Source organism: Hippocampus guttulatus, chromosome 4 (genome assembly GCF_054856545.1).
Source record: "Hippocampus guttulatus isolate MCC_2025c chromosome 4, RoL_Hgut_1.0, whole genome shotgun sequence".
In the NCBI taxonomy this organism is placed as follows: Eukaryota; Metazoa; Chordata; class Actinopteri; order Syngnathiformes; family Syngnathidae; genus Hippocampus; species Hippocampus guttulatus.
Window position 1 is genome coordinate 8,398,485 of NC_141264.1, and position 23,685 is coordinate 8,422,169.

The 23,685-nt window shown below is 41.8% G+C and overlaps 1 protein-coding gene across 3 annotated transcripts; it reads left to right on the plus strand.

Moving 5' to 3' along the window:
- Nucleotides 1–175: 175 nt before the first annotated feature.
- man2a2 (mannosidase, alpha, class 2A, member 2) lies at nt 176–23,401 on the plus strand. 3 transcript variants are annotated; one of them, XM_086108547.1, is made up of 25 exons: nt 176–509; nt 1,229–1,360; nt 1,482–2,264; nt 4,379–4,636; nt 4,763–4,907; nt 6,549–6,720; nt 6,924–7,051; nt 7,670–7,843; nt 9,705–9,891; nt 10,442–10,619; nt 10,902–11,104; nt 12,432–12,614; nt 12,973–13,087; nt 14,055–14,125; nt 14,219–14,384; nt 15,421–15,657; nt 15,728–15,850; nt 15,941–16,055; nt 16,220–16,353; nt 16,446–16,587; nt 16,742–16,875; nt 18,106–18,183; nt 18,742–18,936; nt 20,617–20,727; nt 21,314–23,401. In XM_086108547.1, the coding sequence occupies exons 3-25, from the start codon at nt 2,133–2,135 to the stop codon at nt 21,464–21,466; spliced, it is 3,534 nt and encodes a 1,177-aa protein (XP_085964673.1). In that variant the 5' UTR covers nt 176–509; nt 1,229–1,360; nt 1,482–2,132; the 3' UTR covers nt 21,467–23,401. The 3 variants fall into 3 exon arrangements, with proteins under 3 accessions (XP_085964673.1, XP_085964672.1, XP_085964674.1); XM_086108546.1 differs by having other exon boundaries at nt 1,485–2,264; XM_086108548.1 differs by lacking the exon at nt 18,106–18,183 and having other exon boundaries at nt 177–509; nt 1,485–2,264.
- The last annotated feature ends 284 nt before the right edge of the window (nt 23,402–23,685 follow it).

A 23,685-nucleotide genomic window follows, 5' to 3' on the forward strand; every position in this document is an offset into this window, starting at 1 on the left:
TTATTTTTACTGTTATTATTATTATTATATTTGACATCCCCATCGGCCTCTGTTGGCCTATTCATCCATCCATCCACCCATCCAGTCATTCACTGGCCCATCGTCATCCATCTATATGCCTAACTCAAATTATCCTCAAATTGAGGGTTCCCTCCCTTGTGGTTTCTTTCTGACTTCCGGGTTGAGTGAACGCTGGCACGTTTTGGCTGCTGCTGCTCAACCCGTATTGTTTTGTGTTTTTTGTTATTGTAAAGTGTCCATGGGTGTCTTGAAAGGCGCTTATAAATAAAATGTATTATTATTATTATTATTATCGCGCTCTCCTCTCACAAGCTTTTTGCAGCAGCTCGACGACGCTAGCTAGTTGTTAGCTGCTTACGCTAGTTGGCTGCTATAGTCGGTTAGCTGTCAGCCTGACGTGACGTGTAGCTGGAGGCACACACATATACGGTGCACACACGCGCGCATAAGGGGGCTCCTCGCCGAAGGTCCACTCGCCACATTGACAGGTAACGTCAGAATTCTTAATTTTATTTAAAAGGGTTCCACAAAAAATTCTGCCCGGTGTTTGACCAAATCGAACATCTTTGCCCGGGCTGTTTTCACTCGCGTCAGGTTATTGTTTGAATGCCCCAAGCCCACACTTGCCGTGGCAAGCACGCTTGATATGCGTACGACTTAATTGTTCTGCTCATAATGAAAACTATGGAAAGCATTTGAAATTTCGTACAAGCTCTTAAATCAGCGGACTAGGTCATTTCGGATTTATATACATTGACACTAGCGCTAGCTTGTTACAATGCAATATATCGGCGAGTTTCGCATTAATGGCACACTGATGTTGCTACTTGAGAGATGATACCTTCATTGATTCACCAGTGACATTTGGCGATTGCGGGGTTTTTCCCAATTCATTTATTTTTTTATTTTACAACATCGAAGTTCCGCTGTCAAACTCGCTGCCCCGTCTGAAAGTCAGCAAAGTTAAAGCTTAACAGAGGTACAGCCGTTTGTCAATAAAATAGACGTGTTTGGGCAGTTGTCGTTGTTTACACAAGCGATTTGGCACATTGCTCAAACTGAGTAAATACTACTTATTGTATAATGTACCTTTGTACTTCATTATTATTCTGCCTATGTATTACAAAATAGTCTGCCTTTGGTTGTTTGAGACCTGCTATTAGAGTGTCTGAGCTAATGCCACTCTTCTCTGATCATGTTCTAATAGTTGCAGCCCTGAGAAGTGAGCTGATTAGTCTTGGTTGGATTGCACACAGTGGTGAACCAGGAACATCCGTTTGAGCTTAGAGGAAGTACACTCCCCCACCATCTGCTTCCTGATTGTTTCCCTTTTGTTTAGGTATGTTGTCACTCATTTTCTCACCACTGTGTTCCTAGTGCCTGCACATCATGCAAGCATGTTAGTTTCAATTGCCCGATTACAATATGTATGCACCATTAATCTCTTTAAATTATTTCAGCAGCTAAGGAAGATACAGTAGTGTGATTTCATCTTGGCCACTGTGATCAAGGACAGATCCACCGTTGCTGCTCTTTTAAATTTGATGACAACGCTGTGAGAAAGACACCTTTTGTCTCATCATTGCCTGGAGCTGCTTTTGCAAAACCAGTACCAGCTTTGCAACAGACAAGCGTGCAGACTTGATAAGGCACTGGAAGGGAGCAAAGGAGGACTTAAAGTGAAGGATTAGCTGCTGCTGTGCGAGCGGGGACTGGACCAGAAAGCGCAGGTCCACTGGGAGTCACCTCATGCAGCAGGGACACTAAGTTTCCTGTCGGACCCTTCCCATCTGTGTCGTGCTTGTTTTCTCTTTTCCTGCTATCTCATAGATTTGGATGATTGAGCACAAGGGCCACTTTGAAGGAGCCCACCGGTGGCTGTGGCCTGGCCAGAGCTGATGGACTTCTTGCCAGCCATTGCTGATTTAGTCACTTTGTTCACATCCACTGCAGCCACTGCCGACTTCAGTGTAGTCGCCAGTATCATGAATGGAGGCTGGAGGACCCATTTGTGAGGAACTAAACCCTTGGGATTGACCTATTTTTCTGTGTTGGTTGAAAAAGCAGCTGGAGTTCTCCTAGAGTCTGTAGAAAACACGCTCTCGGGGAAGATGAAGCTGAGGAAACAGGTGACAGTGTGTGGAGGGGCCATCTTCTGTGTGGCTGTATTCTCACTCTATCTCATGTTGGACCGTGTCCAGCATGACCCTACAAGGCGACAAAATGGTGGAAACTTTCCACGGGTAAGAAAAACTGCATAAGGCTATTTTGTTGTATGATTTTTTTGGGGGGGACGATTTGTACTACATTTCATTCAGTCAATCTATTTGTTTAGGAATGATTGCCTCTTTAGCTTCTTTCCCACATTATTATTGGGCAGAAAATACAATCCAAAATGGGAAACAAGACATTCTTTTGTGATTGGTCATTTTTGTAGTGAAGCTTAGTCAACTATCGCAATTTAGCAAAGAGAAATGGATTTACAAAACATTTAGGGGCTGCCATGAGTAATGTTGAGGTGGCCCTGCCAGAACCGGCAATGGGCCTGTAAATTTTATCCTATAATACATTCGGTATCGGTGTTTATTTTATATTAAGTTAAAAGAAAAGTTACTTCAGAGCCTTATTTTGAGCTGTGGTACATATATTTATGTATGTATGCATATATGTAATATAATTAATATGAAAAAACCTGACTACAATGATTTGCAAATCCATTTCAACCTACATTCAATTGACTACATAAAAATGACAAGATATTTAATGTTCAAACCAATTAACACTGAAGTGTTCTAAGCCCGTGTGTCAATTTCCTTTATGCAAGGATGCCAACTTTTAATGCAGTGCCACCTGAGGGATCAAAGGTCACAGGCATTCAATGTTGCTTTTCGACCTTGTTATTTATGTGCAGAGATTTCTCCAAATTATCAGAATATCTTGATATTATCAACCGTAGAGGATGACATCACAAATGTCCTTGCAGTTGACATACATTCTTCAACTGGTGCTCACCCAGTTGGTGTCAAAGTGTTGAACCTTACCCCATCATTGATTGTGAACAACTGAGCCTTCCTGGGATGCTTCTTTCATACCCAAATCATTGCACTCACATTTTAACTTTATTTTTATTGAACAGATAAACACAATAGAGAACAATCACAACACAACAGTTTCTGTAAGAAAATGAAAAATAGATTGGGGCCTGGAAAGTTGAAGCTGGTGACTGAAAAATAAATACCGTATGTACATAGATGGGCATTGAAAAAAAATACCTACTGTACGTAGATTATTTAAGAGAAAACAGCATATTGTCGGGTTGCCTTTATTTAACGAGGTATCTCAATTTAGGAATTCGAAACACATTAGACGTCAATTGTACTGTACCTGTACACCCATTCATGAAAACTCCCTAAGGTTCTGCTTCAGCTGTGTGACCATAGGTGTCTGTGGATTCATATACGGTATTCTACCGTCACCATTTTCCGAGCAATCATCTAGAGCAGGGGTGTCAAACTCAGATCCTGGAGGGCCGCTGTCCTGCATGTTTTCCAAGTCTCCCTGTTGCAACACAGCTGATTCAAATGATCAGATCATCAGCAAGCTCTGCGGAAGCCTGACATTGAACCTGTTCATTTGAATCAGGTGTGTTGCAACAGGGAGACTTGGAAAACATGCAGGACAACGGCCCTCCAGGACCTGAGTTTGACACCCCTGATCTAGAGTGTATTTAACATGCACGCTCCCATTTCGAATGAATCTTTTCACCTGTGGAATGTTCTAAACGGGTATCGTTTGAGCATTACTTGACTGCCAGTTGCCTATTGCCGCTGTCCCAGCATTTTTAAAATGTGTTGCAGATTCAAAATGTTTGAACGTTTATCAGTTTGAACATTTAAATCTCTTTGTAGCTACAGACACTTAATGGAAGTATTTGTAGAGCAAAATTGTCGCCATCTTTTACATAATACGATGCAGTTATGTTGAATTTGTGTTGCGTGACATTAAGAAATACATTTTCCAGTTGTATATATTTTTATCTACTTTATCATCACTTACACATGCTCTTTTTGTTCATCTAAAACACAATAAAGGCATAGAAAGAGTAAAATAGACATATAGAGTTAATTAGATGCTGGCTGACTTGAAGTCTCACTCGATATGGTGAGGTTACACATGGTTTGAGCTCAAAGTTGTGTTTGATGTTTCGGCCACATTTTTACTCGACCGTTTGGTTGAAATTCAAATGCTCTGACTTAGCCATTATCCGATGATGTACATAAGTTTCATTGGACATGAATTTGGTTGGTCTTGTTAAGTCTGAGTGATCTTTTGTTAACTTGTTCTTTGTATGTTATAGAGCCAAATTTCCGTCCTGCAGAATCGGATAGAGCAGTTGGAGCAGCTCCTGGAGGAAAACCATCAAATCATCAGTCACATAAAAGACTCTGTGATGGAGCTCACAGACACGGGAGCAGTGTCTCCCAGTGGCCACCTGCCCTTCAGGAGTGCCAATGGCTCCTGGGTCCTTCCCTTTGACGGCCGCCCCACTTACCTTGCTGTCAAGCCACAGGACTGTCAGTTGGCTGCAGGCAGTCCCAGTCAGGCAGACGTTCAGGTTTGTAGCTTCCTGCAAATTTTGACAAGCACGTACACGTTACTCTATTTCGTGAATGTCAAATGTAAAATTACCTTTTTTTTTTTTTTGGTGACATTATTATGTATGTTATGTCTTCATTTTCAGATGTTGGATGTATACTCACTCCTTAAGTTTGACAACCCGGATGGTGGTGTGTGGAAACAGGGCTTTGACATAACTTACGATGCTGATGAGTGGGACAAAGAACCTCTGCAAGTGTTTGTGGTGCCACATTCTCACAATGATCCAGGTGATCACCTCAAGCACGCGTGTATTATTTCTCATAATTTCTTGAGAATAACCCAAAATATTTGAAACCCCCCCCCCCCCACTCAAAATCGATGCGTCTGTGTGATACACTGGTACACGCAAAATTACAAATATTTGTATACTTAAGTCAAAAATCAAGGACCAAACACAAAGATCGTATATAGTTTGCTCTTACCTAGGGGTTGTGAAAACAGTGGACCATACTTTTATTCCAATATGATATGTATTGTTGAATGTTAATAATTTAAATGTAACATATTTCAGTTCACTAATTACCATCCATCCCTACTACTAAGTGTAAATCAGTGTCAGCATCAGAGCACATCTGGGAGGGGCCGTCTGGTCAGCACAGGAAGGTCTCACATTCTGCTATACATTTAGCGTTATGAGCAGGTATGCCTCCATTGACATTGGATAAATGAAACACATGAGTTGAGGTAGCGGATTTGGGCATTTCTGTATGTGCGAAGGTATTCAGGCATTTTCAACTTATGTCTCTTAAATGCCAGCTGAACCAATTGGGCCTTTTATTTTTTGCAGCATTATGGGCCTGTTGTCTGTTTTTCAGAGTGGAGAATCAATACTTGCATATTGCCGTGGAGGTGCCAAATGTTAGGCTAAGTTTGAAAGAACTCAGCTCATTTTGGTCGGGTACACATATCAGACAATCAAAACAAAATGGTGGTTCTGTTTGATGTGTGTTCAGAGCAGATTTGTCCTGACAATAGGATCTGAATTCTGGATTCAAGGCCATTGGTGGAACTTAGACCTTTCCAGGGAGGCTGAGGAGTGTCATCCATATGTTGGTGGAACATACACTTCTGTCCCCGTGAATAAAAAGAGGGACCACCACCAATCCATAGGCACTGTCCCTGATGTCCACGTGATGTTGCAGAGGCGTGTCAATCAGGACAGCCCCACAACATCCAGAGCCTTGGGGAACTGGAAGTTAGACCAGAATTTCCTCAAAGCCGTCTGGTAGTCAGCTTCCATTGCCTCGCTGAAATCCTCCTCCGCCCGAGTTTTTGCCTTGACAACCGGCAAAGCAACATTCTGTTTGGCCAGCCGGTATCTGTCAGCTGCCTCCGGAATCCCGCTGGTCAAAAACACCCTAGAGGACTCACTCCCCCCTCCCCTCCCACCACTTTAGTTGGAAGGCATCCCTTACCACCGTTTGGGGTTTTGGGTTTGGGGATTTTCAACACGACAGGCACTGACCATTCTTGTGTAGAAATGAGTTGTCCTTCCCAAGAAATCATCTCTATTGTACTATTACATTCCTTTTCTAGTGTGCTGTGACTCATTTAAAGAACCTTTATCACATTTGGTTTACTCACAGATTTAACCTGCAGACCTCTTGGCATTTTTAAAAAATTAGTAAGTAAACCTGCTACGAGATATTTAGATTGCACTTCTTTGTAATGCCTTGAATGCATAGAAAGCCTGACTGCCAAATATTGTCACTCTGTGCACACAACTCTTCGATTTAAATAAATCATGAGCCATATTTCTGATCCGTTTGCAGCACTTTCCCCTCAGCGTTCTTTTAACAATTTTTTTTCTGTGTGTGTGGTAAGAGAAAGACCATCTCTCTGACTACAATCTACAATTTTCTTTTTAGGTTGGGTTAAGACTTTTGACAAGTACTTCTCAGACCAGACGCAGCATATTTTAAACAACATGGTGGTGAAGCTGACCAAAGATCCCCGCAGGAAGTTCATCTGGTCTGAGATTTCCTTCTTCTCCAAATGGTGGGAGAGTGCTGATGCCCAAAAGCAAGAGGCAGCACGCAAGTGAGTCGCTACTCAATGGATTTTTTTCAATTCTATGAGCTAAATCCAAAATTAGTGGAGATAATGTTTTACACCGTCTCTCATGCATCCTGGCAGATTGTGGAAATTCTGAAAATGGCTTGCTATCTGGATAGTGTGATTCTTGCACGTTGGTGGTGCAGGATTATTCTCACCTTCTTTTTGTAATCCTTTCTGTCCAATAGACTGATCCTTCGGGGACAACTAGAGATTGTGACGGGAGGCTGGGTGATGACAGATGAAGCCAACGTTCATTACTTCGCCATGATAGACCAGCTTATTGAGGGACATCAGTGGCTAGAGAGAAACATAGGTGCATTAGAAACTATCCATGTCCTACTTAAATGTTCTATTGGCTTCCCTCGTACTCCGAGATGGTTAACGTATCACTCACGAGTCAGACAAAAGTTAGGATGACTATTCCAGTCACTATTCCATTATGAAATCTTGTAAGGGAACATTGAATTTAAGATTCTCACTTAACAGGTGATGCCACCTCCAGTGGGAGGAAAAAGTATATGAACTAGAGATGTTCTGAGCCGATAATGCGATTGGAAACTGGGGCTGTTCATGTCATTTTCATCTGATCGGGGATAGGAGAAAACAAAATGGTTTTCTTCATTTTGAAATTTTAAAGGTCACAAAGCTACCAAATAATTCAAAGCGGTAAAGATCTTGTCAAATTGAACAGTAATAGCTTCATTTGACATCGCACAATGTCATGTTAAGTTTTTTTTGGGGGGTTCTAGCAGTCAGTGTGACACCAAAAGACACAGACAGACACACAGGCAGGTCTCCCTGTGGACAGTGCTCACCTGTTCACTGCGGCAGAATGTACGTTATATTTGGAGCAGCAGAGACATGACCAATGTGAAAACACTCAGGGTAAGCCGAGTAATAATAATAAGAATGTCTTTCTGTTCTATTCCAGGGGCAACACCCCACAGCGGATGGGCAATAGACCCTTTTGGTCACAGCTCTACTATGGCCTATGTGCTGAAGAGAGCCAACCTGACCAACATGCTCATCCAGAGGGTCCACTACTCGGTCAAAAAGCATTTTGCTGCCACACGCAACCTGGAGTTTATGTGGCGACAGCCCTGGGGTGAGTGTAGCACAAATAGTACATGTTGGAAGAATAAAGAGCGTATTACATCTTCAGAGAGTTCAACTATTCTTCACACTTATAATTGTAATGCGAGAATTGGCCGCCATCTTAGAGAATTTTGCCCCCAAAATAAAGTCACACCTTCAAAATACTACTTAAGAAATAAACTCAGGAAAGCACAATTGATGATTAAAGTCCTTGGCCTATTTTACTGCCAACACTGCTCTTCTCATGAATACATGAATAATGTTCAATTTGTGCTTTTTCAGTCAAGTTTTTTTAGGGCAAGAGATGCAGCTTTAATCATCATGGTGCATTATGTAGTGCAAAATCCAACAATGGACTACCACTCGAAGACCACCTTGAAATTTCTGCCTGTATGAGCTTATTAGTGTATATTTTTAGCTGAAATTTGTCAGCGAATTGAAGTAGGGGTTTCCTGAGAAGCAGACAAAATTGAAAGCATGATTGTAGCTGTGGACATCTTTACGACAACACCCAAATTGATGGGAAGTGTTCCCTTTTCGGATGATTATTGACATAATTTGGAGATTCAGTACGGTATATGTCCTTGAAACCGGTAACCACTGCTAATATCCAACATGTTATGCATGATTTAGATTTAATCCCATTAAGTGACCGTTGAAAAAAGTGATTCCGCAAGCAGACATCTGGCAGTATTTCTTACCTTGTTCAATCATTATTGATCATTGTTTTGAGAAATCATTCACATAATCACCGTCTTCCAAAAGATGAATATGCCAAATCCAAACAGCAGGATGCCTGTTATCAGAACCCCAAAAATATAATAATAATAATATAATAATGCATTTTATTTAAAAGCGCCTTTCATGCCACCCAAGGACACTGTACAGACAATAAGAAAATACAATGTAAAAAATTTGTAAATGAGATATTGTATAAAAACAGGACATAAAATCATAAAAACATAGGAAATGGAAGAGCTATGTGTTGTAGGCAATCCTGAACAGATGTGTTTTTAGACGGGATTTGAAAGTGGAAAGAGGTGTGCAGTTTTGGAGGTCCGGAGGTAGGTTGTTCCAAAGCTTTGGAACAGCGTGACTGAAGGCTCTAGCTCCCATGGTGCTCAGTCGGGCACTGACAGGCGGAGGGAGGACGAGGATCTGAGGGAGCGAGAGGGGATATGCACCTGGAGAAGGTCGGACAGGTAAGGAGGGGCCAGGTTGTGGATGGCCATATATCTATATAGAAGCAGTTTGTAATTGATGCAATGTTGAACAGGGAGCCAGTGGAGCTGTTTGAGAACGGGGGTGATGTGCTGCTGGGAAGATGTTTTTGTGATGATGCGAGCAGAGGCGTTTTGAACCAGCTAGATTTTATGGAGGGACTTTTGAGGTAGGCCGAAGAGGAGAGCGTTGCAGTAATCAAGGCGGGATGTGACAAGACTGTGGACAAGAATAGCAGTGGTGCGGGGGGTGAGGGAAGGGCGAAGTCTGGTAATATTGCAGAGGTGGAAATAAGCAGTGCGGGTGATGGTGTTGATATGTGAGTGGAAGGTGAGCATGCTATCCAGAATGACACCCGCATCCGCCACGGACAGGCAAACCAATCTCCGCTTCTGCCAAAGATCTAAGGTGTACCCAGTAGCAAATGTCCCAGAGGGGCATGAAGGCTCCTCACCGCCTTCTCTTTTCATTGAAAAAATGTTCTCCATCGTGCTGAGAGCTCAGCTGACTAATTTTATGAATGAAATTGCATTCCATTTAATCGTCAACATTTTTCTGTATACTGTTAATTTAAAAATCTATCTTTTGCTCCAAGATAGATGTTCTCATTTCAAGGTAATATTTAATGTTTACTTGTACTACCTTTACAGACGCTGGATCCAGTTCAGACATCTTATGCCACATGATGCCCTTCTACAGCTATGACGTGCCTCATACATGCGGGCCTGACCCAAAGGTCTGCTGCCAGTTTGACTTTAAGAGGTTACCCGGCGGTCGAATCAACTGTCCATGGAAAGTGCCACCCAAGGCTGTGGTGGAGGCAAATGTAGCAGAGAGGTGCGTCATACTGCTGCAAAATATGAATTTCTGGAGCAACGTAATTTATCAATGAATCATAAACAGTTATTTCTGGACATTTGTCTAATTTGTGATTTGTTTTGTTGGAGACTGGAGTCTGTTGCAAAGTCCTCTCGCAGCATTCCTTAAACTGGACTATTTAGTAAAAATCTAATTAATATAATGATGACCTTAAAAAAAAAAAGAATGCTTCTTCCTGGGGGAAAAACTGCATTCAGCATTTTGGAACCGCTATTGCAGTTAGCAGTGATGAATGCACATTTTCTATACCTAAACTTGAGCCAAGGACAACAGGCAGAAAGACATACATAGAGGAAGATGGCAATCGAATACAAATTGTCCTACAGGCCTATGAGGCAGCGGCTTTTAAAAACCATAAATAACTTCTGAGTGCACATTTCACTGGCTTATGGCAAATAGCTCTTTATTATTGTGAACCTGCTCTTTCCAAGGTTGTAGTAATTTCTTAGGAAGCTGGTGTTAAAGACTGCACAGGGGCTCTGCCTCAATTAGTTTTTTTCTTTTTCAGGGCACAACTCCTCCTTGATCAGTATCGCAAGAAGTCCAAACTTTACCGTAGCAAGGTGCTTCTCATCCCTCTGGGGGATGACTTTCGCTATGACAAGTCCTTGGAGTGGGATCAGCAGTATATCAACTATCAGAAGCTCTTCGATTACATGAATTCTCACCCTGAGATGCATGTCAAGGTGAGAAAGTAATCTGGTACTTGTCAGACACACTATTGTATTTTTGTTTTTCCATGCTTCCTAGCTTGTGGTGATCAGAATATTTTGGGTGTACAGTATGAACTTTGAGATGGTAATGAATCATACAAGCTATTTAATCTTGCTGAAAGAACAAGATATGTCATGGCTCAGTGCTTGGTTCAGAGGTATAACAATGTATCCTTTTGTTCTGTTATGTGTTCAGTTTAATTAATGCATTTTCTTTTGTTTGAACTTTTCGCGCTTCTCTGCCTACTCCTCCAGGCTCAATTTGGAACTCTCACAGACTACTTCAATGCGCTGTATAAATTCTATGGATTGGTCCAAGGATCCCGTCCTCCAGACTTTCCCGTGCTAAGTGGGGATTTCTTTGCCTATGCAGACCGAGAAGACCACTATTGGACAGGCTACTTTACATCCAGGCCCTTTTATAAGAGCTTGGATCGTGTCATTGAGTCACACCTCAGGTTGGGCAATTTAATGCACACGTCAATCCTGTGTGTCTCTGTCTCTCACTCTCTCACTTACAACCTGTTTTTAGAGCATGACGGAACTGTCTAACAGGAAATGTTTATATATTTTTTGTATGCACTGCAAGCACACTGTCACTGGCATCCCTGTCCCTTTGCACGCTGTTTCATGCTTTTGTAGACAGACAATCTGTAGATTTGATGATATGACCCAGAAATGTTTCCATTTAAAAATATTTTTGTTTTTGTGTTTTTTTTGTGTGCCAGTTTTATGTTCAGAATTTATGGTTATATGCCTCTTTTGGCATGAATATTGAGATGAGTGACTTGAGGGAGGCCATTTTGTGGCTGTGACGTCTCTCTTACTTTGTCGTCCTTACTTATGGCACTCGTTTGGCACACAGATGTATTAGTTTTATTAATTCCGTTTAAATCGTAAAGTCACAGATTGGTACATGGGGTAGGCGGAGTTGCGGCCCACTGTGTGGGAGTGACCAAAGGAGGGTCAGTGCAGGAATCACTTTTTTCCAGCATCTGTCAGGCTCCACAGATGTGTACTCGATTTTTCTGGCATCCATTCAGTAGTTCAACAGAAAATATACAGCCTTTTTGTAGTTACTCTTAGAAAAGTGGGCATTAAATATACAAGGACCAACAGAGGTTCTCACGGAACCTTTCAATGGTGAAGAAGCTTGAGCCATCAGTAGACCACCAACTCCGGTTGAATTATATGAAACCAGCAGCTTCTGTAAACCTTCCTGTTGGGGCTGTCCTGTGCAAAACACGTGCCCATTTAAAAAAACAACAAAACGGTGTTCTTTTTATTATTCTCCAAAAATTAAGTAAAATGCTAGAATTAATGCAAGGATTTAAAAAAAATCCATTATTTCCCCACTTGAATGGATGCAGAAAGTGTGAAGGAAATCGGTTCAATATTTTTTTTCTTTTATTTTTTATTCAAAGAATTTTTGGAGAATAATAAAAAGAACACAGTGTTGTTGTTTTTTTAAATGGGCACGTGTTTTGCACAGGACAGCCCCGACAGGAAGGTTTACAGAAGCTGCTGGTTTCATATAATTCAACCGGAGTTGGTGTAATCCTTTTTTAGAAGCCTCACTGCACCTTTGCTTTGTTGAAAGTTTGAAAGTCTCATCAGTGGTGTGTTTGTTTAGTGATGGAACAAGGAGATGTTTGGTTTAAACCTGATGAGCCAATTGAAGAAATTTGAGGTCCCAACTTGACATACGATGAGACGTTTTCAGTTGTGAAGCACATCAACTCTTTTACACAGCTTCTCAAAATTGCTGTGTTATGCACGATTCAGGGGAGCTGAGATACTGTACAGTTTAGCGGTTGCCAACGCGCGACACATGGGCATGGAAGGACGTTATCCAGTCTCAGATTACGGCCTCCTCGTTGATGCCAGGCGCAATGTGGGCCTCTTCCAACATCATGATGGCATCACTGGTACTGCAAAAGATAATGTTGTTGTCGACTATGGCGGCAGGTAGGAAATCCCAATGGCCTTGATAGATAAATTAGATCTGGTTAAAGGGATTGTTTAGTAATTTGCATATTTAAAGGTTTTAAGTGTACATGAAAAATAATGAATAATTTCATTTCATTTTTCGATTAGATGACTCAAGATATAGAAAGCAGATACATTTTACAAATGAGAATCCTTTTTCAATTGATTTATCTTGAGCAATAAAGGTTAAATAAATAAATACATGAGTTCTTGTATGAAAGGATCATTTAATCCTCAAATTTTGTTGAAGCGACTTGCAAGTTTGATACCCAGTAGCAAAATAACATGCCATTAGCAGTTGATTCCTGGGTGATACCATTGTCTCCTGTCATCCTAGATTACTACGCTCACTCGTTGGCTTGAAAAGAGTGATCATCAACGCTGCACATTTCTTAGTAATGAAGAACAAAGAGTTCTATCGCTTCTACCAGACAGAGCCTTTCTTAGACATGGTAAGAAGAAACATTGGAGAGTGTTCCCAACAGGGTAATAAACAATTTACATTGCATTTGACTTACTTGAGGCCCTATTTTCGTTGACGGGCGCCGATGCGCTGCACGCAAAATCTGGCCCATCGTCATTTTTGTGCCAGGGCAAGTCACGTGACTGTGTTTGGGGAATTTGGCAGACCGCATTGCCCCTCTCTTGGCTTTCCGGCGAACTGACTGTGCTTTCTTACACGTCCTTACGCACTTGCCAATTTGATGACGAAAAGTAGACTAGACTTGAGATCAGCTTGAAAGTGGTCTACAGTGATCCCTCGCTATTTCGCGGTTCATTTATCGCGGGTTCAGTGCATCGTGGATTTTTTCAAACCAAAAAAATATATATATATATTTTTTTTACATATACATGGAGTACAGTACTGTATATGTTGCTCTATGTGACTCACTGTTGTTTTGCAGCTTCTCGCGGACCGTTTGCGGACTTTAACACATGAACACCCAAGGTCATCCCTGTTTGATTCCCCCTGGGATCCCCCCCAAGACTATCCCACTGTGGTCAGAGTATAAGGGCTAACATCCAGGCAAAGATGTGATGTCCCAAAAAGGGAGACCACTGGTAAAACTAGGGAGCACCAAAATGGCTGAATTTTTTTTTACCTGTTTATGTTAATTGGACGCTACTTTGCGGATTTTCGTTTATCGCGGGTGGTTTTGGTCCCCATTAACCGCGATAAACGAGGGATTACTGTAATTTGTGGCGCACCTGGCGGAATGTGATTTGATTGAGACAAGTTTTACGCTTTTTTTCTGGCTGTCACCATGTCTAATGGAAAAATGAATCCTTGTAGAAATAAATTCATTGAATGTATTATTATTATTAAAATCATCAATATATTTTTAAAAGTACCCTCTCAACCCACCCAACCAGCATGCACGCCTCTATCTGTCTGTGTGTGTGTGTTTGATTTTGTAGGATGACAGGCGTGCTACTCAGGACTCTCTACCTCAGCGCACTTTAATTGAGCTGGATCCAGCAGGGCCAAGGTAGGACCCGCATCATGTCTACCATGTCGGCCCCATTCCTTCTGGTCCTTCAATGCCAAGAGACTGATTGCTATTTCCCCTCATCACTGTCAGGTACCTCGTCCTGTTCAACCCATTTGAGCAGGAACGGCTGTGTGCCGTGACTGTGTTGGTCAACACTGTCAAGGTGAGGATCCTCACTGAGGATGGACAGACCCTCCCTATACAACTTAGCGCTCAGTGGAGCTCGTCGACTCAAATGAGTGCAGAAGTGTTTGAGGTGAGAGATGACTTTGCATAAATCTTAATGATTCTATCCCTATCTTGGCCTGGTTTTTCATTAGCTGTGCAACATTAGATCAGTCTTAACCTTTTCAAAAAAATATTCAGTTTTGATCTCATTATTTCAAAAGGCTGTAGCTTGAAAATGGTTATAGGTAAAGGCATACTGTAAATGTTGCTTGGTGCAATTTTGCGACATAGGCACTTACGAGGTACTACAGTAGGTGTGGACAATATGACCCCCCCCCCGCCCCCCAAAAAATATATGTATATATCTTTTTTTTTACTTTGACAATTTTTTTTACAAAAAAAACACAGTAAATCTGAACTTGCTTCACAGAACAATTATTGATAGACAGTGTTTTGGAACAACAGATCTTGATCCGTTCCCATATTGCTCAGGTTGAGAAAGTTGTTCCTTTTTTCCACACTTTGAGTGCTTTCTAAAAAAAATACAGCATTGAGGGATCATCCCACAGAATTCTTTTTGTTTTATTTTTCCTGCAAGCTAGCCTTTCATATTTTAAGTTGACAAAACATTCACGCACAAATTGATCCTTTTGCACCTGTTGTCAGACATGCATGTCACGAGCATCCCTGACTCTTTTGATCAGAGTCTCAAACTCTAGTCCTCAAGGGCTGCTTTCCTGCATATTTTCCATCTCTCCCTGCTGCAGCACACCTGATTCAAATGATCAGCATCACTATCAGGCTTCCGCAGAGCTTGGTGACGAGCTGATCATCAGATATGTTGCAGCAGGGAGAAATGGCAAATGTCCGGGAACGTGGCCCTTGAGGAGTTTGAGACCCCTGCTTTGGATGCAATGGTTTTCATCATGTGAATTCTTCATTTACAAATTGTTATTAATCAGCTTCAAATGCAGTCGTTTTTTTGCTAATGTGTCAAATTTTTAAACGTTTAATGCCTTGCTGTCAACTCTCATTCTCCTCTGCAATAGCGATGGAAATGCAGCCAGGCATCAGACGGGTAATTGACAGATGTCTAATTTTCACCCATTCAATCCTCTTCACAGGCTACATTCATGGTGCGTCTACCAGCGCTGGGTCTCGCTGTCTTCCATCTGTATGACTCTCCGGACTCGCCCATGACTCTGCGCTCGGACACCCTTCTCCGGCTACCGGGAGGCACCCGCACTGCCCAAGCTTCAGACCCACTTCCTGTTCGGTCTCAGCAGGCTGAACCTCAGACATTCTACATCAGCAGCCAGTTTCTGACACTGGGCTTCTCTGGGACGACAGGGCTGCTGGAGGTTTGTTTCAACACTACTGATCTGCTCATTTCAACAAGGCTCACTTTGCTAAATCTGTCTTAATCTGCAGACTATCAAACACAAAGATGATCCTCAGGAAATTAAGGTTCAGATGCACTTCATGGTGTATGGAACTCGTCCTTCTAAGGACAAAAGTGGCGCTTATCTTTTCCTGCCCGATGGAAAAGCAAGGGTATGAACTCACTTTGTGTTCTGTTCTAAACCCCACACTGCTTCTATTGCCACGATTGATGCTGATCGTGCTCCTTCTTGCTGCTTTCAGCCATACCTCCACCAAGAGCCACCTGTGGTGCGTGTCGTTGAGGGACCTCTCTTTTCTGAAGTTGTGGCATACTACCAACACTTTCAGCAGGCAATTCGCATCCACAACGTGCCAGGTAACAAAACTGTTTTGGGATCTGTTCAAATAGCAAACGCAGCAGATGTGTTCTGTTTATTTTATGAAACCACTTGGGCCAGCTTGTTCCGTTTAACAGGCAATTTATATCCTATTAAGATACATGTTTGTGTAGTCTTTCCTCTCATTTCCTCATGTTTGCAGGTGTGGATGGCCTGTCTGTGGACATCACCACCACAGTGGACATCAGAGATCAGAACAACAAGGAGCTGGCCATGCGACTGGTCACGGATATCCAGAGTGGAGACGTCTTCTACACAGACCTCAATGGCTTCCAGGTCAGTGTGACAATGCTTTGTCGAGTATTACTGATGCATATCCTGTTACAATCTCAAAAAGTTGAGAAGCTGGCAACTCCCTCCTTTTGTAGATGCAGCTTCGTCAGCGCCACGAGAAACTTCCTTTGCAAGCTAACTTCTTCCCAATGCCCAGCCAGGCTTACATTCAAGACAGCCACCACAGGCTAACGCTGCACACGGCACAGTCTCTAGGTGTCAGCAGTCTGGGAAATGGTTTGCATCTCATTTTCTTTTACTCTGTTGAATTTTGTCTCTTTTTTTAAGTCTCTGTCTTTTGACTGCTCACTTCCCCAATTGCGTACGAGTCTTAAAGGTTTGAAAGTGAGGTTTTGTTTTTTTTTTAAAAATGTATAATGATCTCCTCTAGGCCAGCTTGAAGTAATTTTGGACCGCCGACTGATGCAGGATGATAATCGTGGGCTGGGACAAGGCCTCAAGGACAACAAGCGGACTGTCAACCGCTTTCGACTACTTCTGGAGAGGAGATTGATGGGCAACAAGGTCAGATAGCTGACAGCAGATAAGTGGGAAATTCTCACATCCTTTAACTGCTGCAAGCACACTGAATGGACAAAAGTATTGGCACCAAAAAAAAGGTGGTGGCCTGCCTTTTGCAGGAAAATTTAATTCCTTTTATTGATTTGGCAAACGATGTAATTAGATTTTTACAGGATCATTTATTATACTTTACACTGCTGTACAATGGAGTTAGTCACACCTCTGTTCAAATGAGTTTTACGATTGAAGTTTTATAATAGATAGTTCTAATTTATATCCACATATTTAGTTTTTTAACTCAACTCTATTTAAAATAATTCAAACAACAAATGAATAACAGGTAGTCAAAAGCACAAAAGCAGTAAAACTTATCAAAATATCAAATCTCATGCTACGTCAAAACCAAACAATAAATATAAGATAAGATAAGAAAACCTTTGTCTCACAATATGGTAAAAGATGTAATTAGATTTTCACAGGATAATGTATCATACTTGCAGTCCCTTAGGGGAAATTCAATTTACACTGCTGTACAAAGGAGCTAGTCACACATCTAGAGTTTTAAAGATGGGCAGCAAGAGGGCTTGCCAAAATTTCAGTGGGAGGTCATTCCAAAGAGAGCTGCCAGCAACAGAAAAGGGTTGATCCCCATCTGACGCTCTGCTTAATTCTTGGTTCCTCTGATAATGCCTGGTCCGCAGACCTGAGGCAAGTGCGTAGGGGCGCAGGAGCTCAGAGAAACATTTGAAAACAAATAATAAAATAAATTAATTCTAAAATGTTTTGGGAGCCAGTGAAGGAATGCTAGCGTAGGAGTTATGTGCTCTCTCTAGCATTCTGGATCAACTGGAGCCGCTGAAAGGAGGATTGGCTGAATCAAAAGTAAAGCCCAGCCGGGATGTGACAAAGGCATGAGTTACTGTTTCAAAGTGCTCTAGAGAAAGGAGAGGCTTTAATTCTAATAACTACAGTCTTTTATGATTACCGATATGCTAATATATGTCGGATCTGTGTATATGTGTGTCTGAGGCATGTGTCTGTATGTACTTTATGTATGTGTATGGGCCTATGTGTGTATATTTTAATTTGATATATGTAATTTTATTTTTTTTTGTTCAAAACAATCAATTGTTCATTGTTCTTCCTCCCCCACTTCATGAAAACATCTTATTTTTTTCCCCAGTTCACATTTCATGCATTTGTTTTCCTTCTCTTCCCTTGTGCTGCCTTCAGCATGATGGCTTCTTTTCCAAACTCTCCTCCTTGTTTCACACGCTCCTCCCCAAAATATTGCATGACAGAGTTGAAGAGGTAACGTCATGACTGCGATACATGTACCCTTCATCCCGTGTTTCTCAACCTTTATTGATCGAAGGCACGCATTTCAAATCGGAAAATCATTCACGGCACACCACTTGGCATATTCAGGTTAATAATGTACCTTCAGTCATCAACACAGGTTGAGAATCACCGCCTTCGCCTGTGCTCTATAGCTCCTGTTTTCCTTCCTCATAGCCAAAAGTAACAAATGGAACAAAGGACGTCGATTGCAGTTTTCCCGTGGAGCGCTCCAAAACTGGATAGTCTCTGTCTGCCAAGATCCTCTGTTCAAGTAAAACATTAAAAATAGTGCTTGGAGCAGCATAATATTGTCCTGTACTTGGCATTTAATAGTAGACCTCACCAAACCCACTGTGTATTGATGGTTGTTCTTAACTCATTCAGTACCAGCCAATTCTGGACCAAGTCTGAAAAGACGTTTAAAAACGTCTTTGGGAGTGAATGAGTTAAAATAAACATAGAAGCTAGAAGCTACTGTCTATATCACACTAATCATCATCCTTTTTTTCCCCCTGTGCCTTCCTCCAGATGACAGACAGCTCCACGATGAGCTTCCCCTCTGTGCTTAGTCACATGACCAACGGCATCCTGAATCATAACATTCTGGCGCTACCTGTCCTGCCTAAAAGGCGCGGCGTCCCTCTTCTGCAAACCTTTGCGCCACTCAAGTCAATGCTGCCCTGTGACTTCCACCTTCTAAACCTTCGCAGCATCCAGAGCCAAGTAAAGAGGCCGTCTCCACTCTTAAACCGTTTTCAAATTCACAGCTTCACCTTTATGGCTGGATAGTGTCACTGCATGGTTCAAGGGGCACCGTTGCAAATTTTTTGCTCTCAGTTGGCCACCAGATATGCCTCACTGGCGCCGATACATGGAATCAAATACTTCAGTATATTCCAATTGGAATTTTGTCTCTTCCAAATGTAGATAAAAATCTAACACATATCAAATAGAACAATTTAAGTGCAGCAGACTTTAAAAGACGAGGGATATATTATACTGTATATAGGAGCGAACCGTCATCGGAATACACAAGCGGTGACGTATATAGGTCCACCTTTGCTCCAACAACACAAACACGTTAAAAACACTGGCCATAAATGTAAATGACTGTGGACAATTCGAAGCAAATCAATCATTTAGTAAACAAAATATACAGCATTTCAAATTATTTATACATAAAATGTGTATTTTTTTTTCCATCTGTTCTTAAAATACAAATTTTGTATAGAACATATCATAAAATGAACTAATGATAAATAATTACAATGAAACACAAGACAGAGCAGGAAAATTCCCTATCAACATGTTTGGTTGTACTTCTTTTCAAGGAATACAGTGACGTGCAAAGAATGAAAGTGAATACAGCAGTGCTTCAAGTAACATTTACAAATACAGGATCCCTCGCTATTTCGTGGTTCGTTTATCGCGGCTTCAGTGCATCGTGGATTTTTTCAAACATATTCATAAAAAAAATCCATATACATGGAGTACAGTACTGTATATGTTGCTCTATGTGACTCACTGTTGTTTTGCAGCTTCTCGCGGACTTTTTGCGGAAAAAAAAAATACAGTATATACTATATACAGTATATATGTTTATTGGTCGCTACTTCGCGGATTTTCGTTTATCGTGGGTGGTTTTGGTCCCCATTAACCGCGATAAACGAGGGATTACTGTACAGTACCTACCATTTAGCCAGAGTTTTGGCGACACAAGTTAGTCATCTTGGTCGTCCAGTAAAACACCACTGAACGTTCATTTTCCTTCATTCTATGAGGCAGTGTGTATAAACAATAACAGTGCAAATATCAATGGCATCTGATTCCCCGAAAAAAAAAATAGAAGCTGATAAATTATCAAAATAATGACATAGGCTGTACGCCGCCATATTGAACATTTCTGACCAATTCACTCGATTCCCGTGGCATATTACGGAATTCGCGTGATATACACCAGACTGTTCATTTTGGACTTCTTTTCTGGTCTATATTGCTATAAAAGTGCTTTATAGTGTTTTAAGTATGGCCATAATTTTTAAGGCACTTCTAACCCATGTTAGGTTTTGTCTTCTTCCAATGAGAAAAATGTTGCAACTTTCATGCTAATGTTTTCACGATATGATTTGGCCATGCATCTATGTGTGCACATTCATTCTGGTGACAACCGATCACGTTTTTTGGACAGACAGCTTTTCATAGAAGCGCATGGGAGGCTCGCAGGCTGGTTGCATTGCCAGCCATTGCCGTTGTATTGGAACAGTTTTGTCATAGGTGCAACATTATTTTAAAGTACTGTCTGAACAAATTGGAAAAGGACGGCGTTGGTGAAACGTCTCAAGTCTAACTTATGACATTGTTTTTTTATGAAGTGAGCTCTTTCTTTTTATGTGTGTGTGTTAGGACCCCAATGCGCCATCACCATACACAGCTTTAATTCTTCACCGTTTTGGCCTCGACTGTGCTTTCGATGTTCCAAACTTGGGCTTCAATTGCACCACCACCCAAGGACAGGTGAGGAACCACACACGAAACACAGTGGCACCTTGACTTACAAGTTCCCCAACTTGCAGGGTTTTTTTGAGTTCTAAGCAGTGGCATGTTTTTTTGTTTGTTTTTGTTTGCTCTGTGTCATGTCAAAATTGATTTTTATTTGGAGGTTGGTACAATCAAACATCATGTGCAGTCATAAGACTAAAGTATAACTCGTAAAAACAAAGTACGGATGAATACGATCAATAAGTTCCAAGTCCACGACAAAATACAGCGAAGCATATATAAGCACAAGAAATGACCTCGTTCCACTTGCCAAGGGCGCAAATTTAAAATTGAAGTCTTCACCTCTGATTTTCTTGAATGAACACTGTTTTTCTTTCATGGACACTTACCCCAGTGTCCTCAAGATCCTTTCTCTGGAGTCACGGAGAGAACCAACTTATTCTTGAAACCTTTGGAGTCCGAATTCTATGCAGGGTTTTCCCAATACTCTCTCTCTCTATCGATCTACACACACACACACGGCTCTACTCCAACTTGCATTTCTCTACACTGTTCTGTATCTGTGTTGACACGCCGGGTCGCTTTGTTGTCTTGTATGCAGCTGAATGTTTCCAGCCTCTTCAAGAACTTGGACCTGCAGTTGCTGCAGCCCATGTCTTTGACCCTAATGTACTCGAGTCCACCACTGGCCAACCACTCCAGAGTCAGCCTGGATCCGATGGAGATCTCTGCCTTCAAGCTCAAACTGTGCTAGGACCCAACCCGATCCAGCAGGCTCAGACTCTTTGGAATGAGAACTGGAGCGTTGCCGGGCTTTGGACCGTCACAGGGGACTCGGATGCAGCTGCGACGAAAACGATGTACAGAACCACAAACTCTCTGAGAACACGACTGCAATGGGTTCTGCTTCGTAAGAATGTGTTCGTTCTCGGCTTTCAGCCTGGAACTGAACTACTGAATGTAAATATCCCAATGATGTGCAGGTAGGAATAGGGGAGGGCTTCATAAAAAAAAAAATCGTTGCCACATGATTGCAATTTTGAACGCTTTGTTTGTTTTCGGAGCTTTTATTTTTAATTTTCTATGCTCAGAATGATGTTGGCGCACATTGCAATCTTTTTTTGTTTTGGCCTCAATTCAACAAAGACACTGTGCGGTGTGGATATTTGGAGGTGCAAGTGGCTTTCCGCTCTGTAGTAATAATGGGATCATGGGAGCGCTCCACTCATCATTCGGATCTTCCTTGTCACTGTGGGCCAACGTGTGTCTTCATCCTTGTGTTGGCGCATCATGGCTAAGCGGCTGTGCGTGTAGTTGTGCTTTGCCGACACTACACCGTGTATGTGTGTGCATGCAAAGTCCTAGGAAACCACTGCCCCCGTTGTATTCATGCGGCTTTCACATTGACACAGTAAAACATTCAATAGTAGGACACGTACAATTAATTAGCAGGAGTTGAAGAATGGTGCAAAGAAGCATCTGGATAAGGATGCGATTTGATGTTTGCACACATTTCAATTGTTTTAATTAAATGTCTTTTTTTCCCCCCCTTTCCTCAAATGCCAACTACAGGGGTGGGGGTGGGGTGGGGTTGGGGGCTTGTGCTGTTGGAGTGGGTGGTGTAGTTTGTGGGGCTTGTATTCCAAAAGCTATAATGCCCCTCCCCAGTCTACTGTACCTGAGCCCCAATGGTTAGGCACCATTGGCTGAAACAACAAATCTGAAGCTGGCTTAAGACTTTTTTCTTTTTTTTTTCACAGTCCTATTATAGATGGAGACACAAGGAGTATGTCAGGGCCAATTCCTGATGCTGTCACTGCAGTTTCAGCTCAAGAGCTGAATGCAAAAATGATTTACTCTTCAGTTTGAGCCATCCATTTTTAATCCATAGAAATTAAAACAATCATTACACACTTTTAGCAGCTTTAAGATGTCTGGGCTCTTTAAGTTATGAAGTCCAGCTCCACAGAGAGTTGGGATGAGAGGAGAATCCTATAATCCGATTTATTGTATACATTAGTAATATTCCAGCGATCATGGAGAAAACGTGTTTATGGATTAAGTTTGGTCAAAAGGTGGCATGTCTGAGAATTTACCTTCATGAAATGTAATTTTTCTTTTTCCTCAAGCATAATGAAAATTCCAGGCGCCTGTTTTGCAAGCAGATGGATTGCTTCACTTTTGCACACACAGTCTGCTGTGACTTAGTTCTGCCTCCCAATTTTGACTGGAGGCAAGCCGAGTGACACTGTAAGCATAGCTGGCTGATATGTGTGCCACTCTGGGCTACAAAATTTCATCTCCACCGTGCTCCTTCATTTTCCTGAGCCTCAGTTTGTACTCCGCATGGAGCTGTAGCCGCCAATTTTTGTTATGCCTAACCGTTTGGTTAGTTCATTTCCCTCAGGACTTCTGTCACACATCAACATGTCCTGCTCTGACTTTGATTAACATTTCAATGAGAAAACATTGAGTTTCACTTTGTTCTTTTCCATCCCCCATTTTCAATATCCGCTCTTTCACTGTGTCACGTGGAAATTATGAAAGTTTGTCCTGGGGGGGGAATTAAATGAAAAAGTGCTATTTGCTGTAGCACTGTTCAAAGGTAATATATGGTGGCAGGCTATCTTCTGTATTAAGTCCCCGTGGAATAAACATGGAGAGAAACTTAATAAAGAAGAAAATTCTACGTTGCTCTTGTTGATCATTTTTTTAAACTAATTTGAAAGGAAAATGTGATGCGATAGCGACATGGTGGATGACTGTTTCCCCCAACTGCCATACAGTGCAGAGAGTGGGTTCAAATTTGGATTTAGGCCTTCTCTGAGGAGTTGCGTGTTCACTGCGTGTCTGCGTTTCCTCCCACATTCTAAAAACATGCATGGTTGGTTTGTTCAAGACTGACTTGCCCGTTGGTGTGAATATGAGTGCGAATGGTGGTTTGTCTATTTGTGCCCTGTGATCTGCTGGCGA

Excerpts from the sequence above, each read along its gene's own strand:
- man2a2 (XM_086108547.1), top strand. The coding sequence starts at position 2,133 with ATGAAGCTGAGGAAACAGGTGACAGTGTGTGGAGGGGCCATCTTCTGT. Across the intron at positions 15,851-15,940 it reads TGCCCGATGGAAAAGCAAGG|CCATACCTCCACCAAGAGCC; the intron begins GTATGAACTCAC and ends TGCTGCTTTCAG. Across the intron at positions 16,588-16,741 it reads TGTCAGCAGTCTGGGAAATG|GCCAGCTTGAAGTAATTTTG; the intron begins GTTTGCATCTCA and ends GATCTCCTCTAG.